Source organism: Colletotrichum costaricense (assembly GCF_030867565.1).
Source record: "Colletotrichum costaricense strain IMI 309622 chromosome Unknown Scaffold_5.1, whole genome shotgun sequence".
NCBI lineage: Eukaryota > Fungi > Ascomycota > Sordariomycetes > Glomerellales > Glomerellaceae > Colletotrichum > Colletotrichum costaricense.
Window position 1 is genome coordinate 1,927,698 of NW_026848234.1, and position 7,170 is coordinate 1,934,867.

The 7,170-nt window shown below is 50.3% G+C and overlaps 1 protein-coding gene across 1 annotated transcript; it reads left to right on the top strand.

Moving 5' to 3' along the window:
• Positions 1-3,224: 3,224 nt before the first annotated feature.
• On the top strand, positions 3,225-5,264 carry CCOS01_05774 (F-box domain-containing protein; the record flags this gene model as incomplete). Its single annotated transcript, XM_060453951.1, has 3 exons — positions 3,225-3,338; positions 3,402-4,391; positions 4,428-5,264. 3 exons carry the CDS (start codon positions 3,225-3,227, stop codon positions 5,262-5,264), a joined length of 1,941 nt encoding a protein of 646 aa, XP_060315723.1.
• Between the last annotated feature and the right edge of the window lie 1,906 nt (positions 5,265-7,170).

Here is a 7,170-nt window from a genome sequence, read left to right on the forward strand (position 1 = left end):
GGCCGTTGAGTTTCGAAAAAATAACTGCAGAATTGTGTGTCTTGAAAAGGGTTAAAACATGAAAGAGGAAAGTCGCAAACCAGGATTGAAGATCCTACGTAGCTAATTCGCATTCGGCAGCATGCTGCTTTTATGCTAACAGCAACCGTGCGGATGGCCATTCCGCACAGTAATGAGCTGTACCCTTGATGCACAGCATCGAACAGTGTAGAGGAGCACTGGAATGAGTTTTGGATCTTTTGCAATAGAGAGGCTTCCTCATAGCTGCGCCACAACGAACAATGAACCTGAGAAGCAAACATGAGATAGTCTGCGGCCGAAATATGTGTGAGATAGACTTATCGATCACACGCTACGATGAGAATAATTTGAGAATTATTGGCCAAAGGTAGAATTATGTTCGACTTTCCGAAGCAACTATGCTATTGATATGTTTGGAGATGACATAATAAATGATGCTTACCATATCTTGCATCAAGAGCGCCACATATTGTCAATACCGTGAAATATCTGAAAAGCCAGGCAATGGCACCGAAGTACCAAAGTCGTAAGCACTAAGGTGGTGAGGTGCTGGGGTTCGCCGGACAAATCCCCGGCGTGGAAGACCCACAGCTCCGGCACCAGGGAACGCAGGGGGGGCAAGGTAGTACACAAAATGCTGAAGACATTGGCTGCGGCCCCGTCGATTTCGACCTCATCGAAATGTAAGGCTGTCAGCTGTAAACTCAAAGAAGCACCGGTCGTGGGTCTGCTAGAAAGCTAGGTCTGGCGGATGAAAGGCTGTCAGCGGCGTCGGCGGAGCAAAACAACCTGGTTGGGAATGGCTTCACTTGGCGAAGCCGTCTGCTGGTGATATAAGTGAGACGATGGGAAAGATGTACGCAATGTCACATATGTAGCCGGACATTCCTCGTTCTACATTTCGAAAACCATATCGTGTGACACTTCCCCTATTTAATGCACTCTCTCGACTTTTCTTACTGGCAACCAAGATGGCTTCGAAGGGAGGAAGACTCGATTCGCGGCGACTACCCTTGGTCTTCCCAGTTTTAAACATCTGAATGATTTGAAGACGGTCTAAGGGCCTCAAAGTCGATGCGAAGGTGTCATGTGAGGCTGCGGTATATCTTAGACAGGTACTTGATTTCTTCAGCTATCCAGCTATCGCTTCGCTCTTCAAGCCTTGACTCAAGGTATAGAGAGATCGGCGTGGTAGAGCCCAAGCCAGCACCAAGATTTTGGGCATCAGCAGAAACCGGTTCTCACGCTGCACACGGCTTGTTAGTTCTGTCGGATTTTGCACTTATGTGCGTAAACAGCATCAGCGAGAAGGCACGATCTACCCGCTAGTAAAACGTGGTCGGTTCATGAGAAGTCGAGAGTACCACCCTTTAATGCGAGACCTGGCCAGAACGGCCCCGAATGCATCACTTGACGACACCATTTGGTAGGACGATGCCTGGCGAATAAGACATTGCCACATTCACTCTCTAAGCCGGTGGAAGTCGGACAAGTGGTCTCACTATTGATGGGTCAGACAGGCCGGTATTTTTGAGGCTCGAGGGCCGTGTGAGGGATATGGTGATGGAAATCGACGCATCTGACGCGATGGCGCAAGTTGTGGATCACTGACGATGCAAAGGGGGTGTCCACAGCACATGAGTCGTCTTGAGCCAGCCTCGTAACTGTCAGGCATGACCAGCTGAGCCTCTAGACTGACAAAAGACTAGTAGTCCCTACGGCACAAGACGACGAACAGGCGTAAATTGTAATTCGGAAGAATTCCCAGCCTTCCCAAGTGGCTTTTTGGTCGGGCAACGATACGAGCAGAACGGTGACCAAGGCACGCAGATGATGGAGTCGCTGATACTTCATTCGTTCCACTGGAATAGAGTTATATGATTATAAAAAGACCTCACGTGAGCAGCGTGTCATATGAGCAGTGACGGACTTCGGCGGACTTCCCTTACGCATAGAGGAGGTAGGCACGGAGAGTGTTCATTGCAAAAGACGAGGGAACATTAACCTGCGCGGTCTTCAAAAAAGTCGTAGAGCAGAGCCGCATCGGTTCTAGGATCTAGATTACCGTTACAAAGAGCTCATCTGAGTTAAGGCAGTGCAACCACAAATAGATGATGAGGGAGTTGGTGAGGAAAGTGTTGGCGAAAGCGAATGTCAGTCTCAAGAAAAGAGGAGAATGGAGGCTCTTTTGAAGCCCTATGATTGGGCAGAATCCTCTTAAGACCCGTCGCTGCGATCAGGGATGTAGGTGCTAGTGTAGAATGCTAGTCTCGACCGGGGCACTTGATGAATCTCCACCCCTGTACGGTCCAACCTGGAATCTTTTGGGGACAGCCTGATTTCGAGTATTTTTTGAGCCGCATGCTCATCAAAGAACGTGCTCGGTAAGGCTCTGATACAGAGACATCGACACATTCTCGAGTCTGCAGTTTGCCGAACTAGGGATGAAATGACCGGCAGGGCTCGCCAATACAAGGGGGCCATGGAGCCTGTACGACATCTTGGGCGCCCCCCCCCCCCCCCCCCCCATCTCGGCCCTTTGCCTGATAATGCCACATTACCATGCCCTCTTCTTGCACAAGTCCACATGAAAAGACATGAGAAGACTCCACGACCCTAGGTTCCCGTAATATACTTCGAGACACCCAACAGACATGCCCTTCTGCTGCGTCGCCGTATACTACCAAGATAGACTGCACGCCAGTCCGACGGCGCCAGGCTAGCCTGGCTTCAAAGAGATTATATTACAAACACAGGTATATTTGTCTTGGATCTAGAAGGGGAAGCGGCAATGTATGTTCTTGGCCGATTCGTGGGTCTAAGAGGGGGGAGGGGTGTGTGTACGTGTATAGAAGCCGATTCCTAGTGCGGCTCTGCTGGTTGAGCCCCTCGGGTACTCACCTTAAAACAAGCAACAGTCGCTTTTCCCGAGGAATATTTCGACCTGCATGACAAGTGGTCGCCTCATAGTCAGTTGCCTCAGTCTTGAGTGGCACCAAATCACCTCCACCGGCTGTCTCGCACATGACCGCCCCTCCCTCAAGTTACCTTACGTTACCTAATTTACAACCCCCCGGTTGCCTGATGAAAGTTTGGCATTCGATCTTTCGCTCTTTTACGACAAGTTATTGGCCGAATGCTAGAAAGGCGGGTTTATGGCAGCCGTCGACTTTGCAAGAATGCAAAGGCTGCCTATCGAGATTATGACTTATATCGCAAATTCTTTGAATTTACACGACATATTCAACTTAAGCCTCGCTTGTAGACAGTTCAGGTACCTCGTGAGCAATGACGATATTTGCCGGGCTGCATTGGAGGTGAGCATCGTCTTGGAGCAACGATTATAATCATTCTTGAGCCGCGCTGACTTGGTGGCTTAGACTCATGCGCCGTACTCAGCTGATTTCCTAGCTGCCCGCTCCTCGAAGCAATATGCTCGCTGCTTGCGGCGACTGGTCAAGCTTCAGGACGCTATCGCCACTGCCAAGCCATACACCACAGCTCTGGTCGCTCATGCAGTTGACTTCATCTACTGCAATGGCACGCTTTGCTATACGGAAAGTTACGAGGTGCTGCGTCTCCTCAACTTGCATGCCTCGTCGGACTCAGAGGACATCATCGATACCCGAATGCTGCTACAATCTGTTCCGGGGGCGAATTTCGCCAATAATAAGTACAAGTTCCGTCCAATATACTTCGCCCATGGAATATTATCTTGTCTTTACAGCCCACCCAAGAACGAAGGTCGAAGTCGCTTGGTTATCATCAACGTGGAGAAGAGAACGCTTCTCACAACCCAACGTCTCGAGTCAACCTCTAAGCTATTTGTGCGTAACAATCAGGACTACCTCTACTACGGCACTCACTCGGTTACTGGGGATGATGGCTTCAAACGATGGGTCCTACGACGATTTGATCTACAGACCAAGCAATGGATACCTGGTCACTTGGATCTCGAAGACCTAGCTGGTTCAGATATCGGAGCCACCGTTTGTTTTGAAATTATCGATGGCTATTTCTATGGCTTGTCCAGCCTGAACAGTTTCGAAGTATACGAAACAGACTCGCTATCATATTATTACGGTTTTCGATTGCCTGTCGGCAGTACCCAGCCTGGAGACATGCAGCTGGCGTCGAAAGAATCTATGCTGAGACGAGATCACAAAGACGGGCCGATAGATGATCGATGGAGTACTTTGCAGCTCGCGAAAGACTTGGTCACGGGAAATATTATGGTGTCAGAATGCCGAAGAGAATGGCTTGTCAACGAATCTTCCAGCGCGAGAACAGCCTACAGAAAGGAACTCGTTTTTGCGACTCCTCCCGTTGACCCTGGTGACAGAGATACCGAAGCTGACACACACCAAAACGCATATATATCAACCCCGCGCTGCTCATCTACTAAGCTAGTCTCATTGGAGAAGAAAGAGGACACAACCTACGCTCACAGGGGCGATGACGGCTCAACATTGCCGACTATAACCCTGAGCCACTGTTTTATACGTTCTTATAATCAGGCTTGCGGATCATTCGTTGACCTGGTAAATGATCCAGTCGCTACCGAAGCGATGACGCAAAGACCGCAAATACGTTCAATTTCTCGTTTCTCCCAAAGCGGAACCGGCCGGGTTCCGAAAGAGTCACCAGCTGACAGTTCTGCTCAGGTCTCCCACCAGACCCATGGGCCTAACGAGATCTCATCTTGGCCACCAGAGGTTGACGTGAGCCAACGAAATGTGCACCTTGACGCACTGGATAACATACTCTGTCCCAAAGGCCAGAGTACATTCGGTAACATCTCGGGGGTAATGGACGAGCGCTCATTGGTATACGCTATTGGGCAAAGAGGGCCTCAGACCAGACGTCCTTTGGTCTTCATTTGTTTTGACCCTTCCATTAAGCTTACCGGACTCGCTCGGTGGCCTGGCGGCCCAACAAGACCACCTTGCAACCACAAAGCGACAGAAGTCGACAATGCGAGAGATTCGGGGCCCTATCCTACGCCGCAGTCCCTGCCGGTGTCTGCTCCTGGTTCGAGAAACTCTTCCTTTAGTGAAGGGTTCAATCCTGACCCGTCACAAACATCTGCCAACGTGCAGGAGGGCATCGGCAGACCAGACGCGCCATCCTGGATAAGAAGAGCCTCGGCCGCATATTTACAACCCATATCTGCTCTTGAGAATCCTGTTGGTTTCAACTTTGCGTTTTGCAAGGATCACTCGGTCCCGTGCCGGTGTTGCTGATGAGAGCCTGCCGCGGGCAGCTCTATCAAACGTTCCAGACGTCTTACTAGCATCCCTCACTGGCAAGATCTCATGCTGGTACTTTTTCAACAGGGTTACCAAGCTGACGATCCCGCATTAAATTTTGTATTTTGCTCCATTCAAAGACGCGAAAAGTTGTGGGACGGAGATTTTCGGCCGACGACAACTACACCTGCGCCATCTTCTATCGTTAGTTACTGCAGGCAGCCCGCTGGAGCTTCACAGTAGCGTCCGCCTGGATTCTTTGCTTTTGTACTTGGACAGGGGAATGGATGTCGGCTGCCTTGTTTTCTGCTCAAAAGCCCTTGTTCACCCCGCTCAGGAAGGATGTGGTTCGCACGATGGGGACTCTAGTGTAGAGTTGCCTACGGAGTACCCCGGTTTCTACCAAGGGGGGCTCTCACCATAAGCGAGCTAGCCCGACCCTCATTCTAATTCTATCTTCATTAATTACTCCGTATCTTACATTTGTTACTTCGAGTGGTATCAGTCAGCCAGCGAGACAGGTGAGAGGCCAACCCTTGGCGTGTGGGATTGAGCAGGAGCTGATCTCCCGTTGGACGATACTACCTACCATGGGAGCTGATATTCCTTTTGAGATCTTATTACACAAAGCTTTTCCCACAGGAAAACGACAGCTAGCCTACCCAACCATTTTTCTCCCGTCGATTGCCGATACAAAGACGGAGTTGTAAATACCAGCAGACCGATTGAGGCAGAACCCGTCGATAGGCTGCTCGCCTCACCCAAGGAGCCTCGCCCCGTTGTCCCACGTCGAATCTGCACTTTGACAAACCAAAACATAAGGGTGGATAGGGTCGAGCTGCATGTCCCAAGCCCCGAGACTGGCTTAATGACCAGCCAAAGACGCAATGATACCCTCGGAGTCAGGGGTCAACGGGCTTCCATGGGTATTGGGCTCCTGGGGAAGAAGAGGTCACGCCGGCCGGCAGCTTATAGATGCATACGTAAATACAATTCTACCAGACCTCGACAACTTGCATATATATCCCAGTGCTGTTTATGCACCCTGCCGATTCCGAAAAGGCTCCTGTTTCTCAAATTGAAAATTTCAATGCAAAAGGGCGCGCCCTGGACCACGACTGGACTGTTCAATCTTCAAAGACTTGCCATTCACACCACCGCCGGCTGGGATCATACATGAAGCTATAGGCAGGCTGAGCCGCAAGCGAACATGTTTATCGAGGCTCAAAGAAAAGGGGGTGAAATACCAAGAGGAGAGTGAGCCTCATTTCTCGGGTCTCCCCCGCCTCCCTGTACTTCTGATACGAGACATTTGGGAACTGTACAAACCAGCAAAAAGCAAATGGCCAGCTCTCTCATGTGGAATCACGCAATGCTTACAGCACGCCGATGATGCTCGCAGAATTGAGAAAGCTCTTGTGATTTTTGACAACACAACAATTGCAGAATCGTTTGAAAAAGGCGTAGTAGGTATGGGATCAGAAGGCCATCCTTTGCTATGCCACCGCCTCCGATGCCGGTCTCTCTACACCGAAAACCTGGAGAAATAAAAGTGAGGCGACCAACAGACTCGTGTCACATGGACACTTCTCCCAGGGTAAAAGCAAAGCGACGTCTCTCCTCAGCCTTTCTCCCACCCCTCCTCCCTTCCCCTACATTCAAGTTTCCCTCATTTTCTCTCCCTTTGCCTTGGCTCCTCTCTCAAGTGTTTTCCGACTCGAAATAATGGGGCAGTCCCTTCTGCGTACGCCGAAGATCCCAAATGCAAGTATTTCGCGCTTCCCTTTCGATGCCCTAGCAGTTGTTCATTAATGTGCCTCTGCGGCACAGTGTATTTGGGTGAAGATCACAGGTGTCGATCGTTATTGGTGGGTTGGGAGTCTCTATTAGTCGCTCCCAC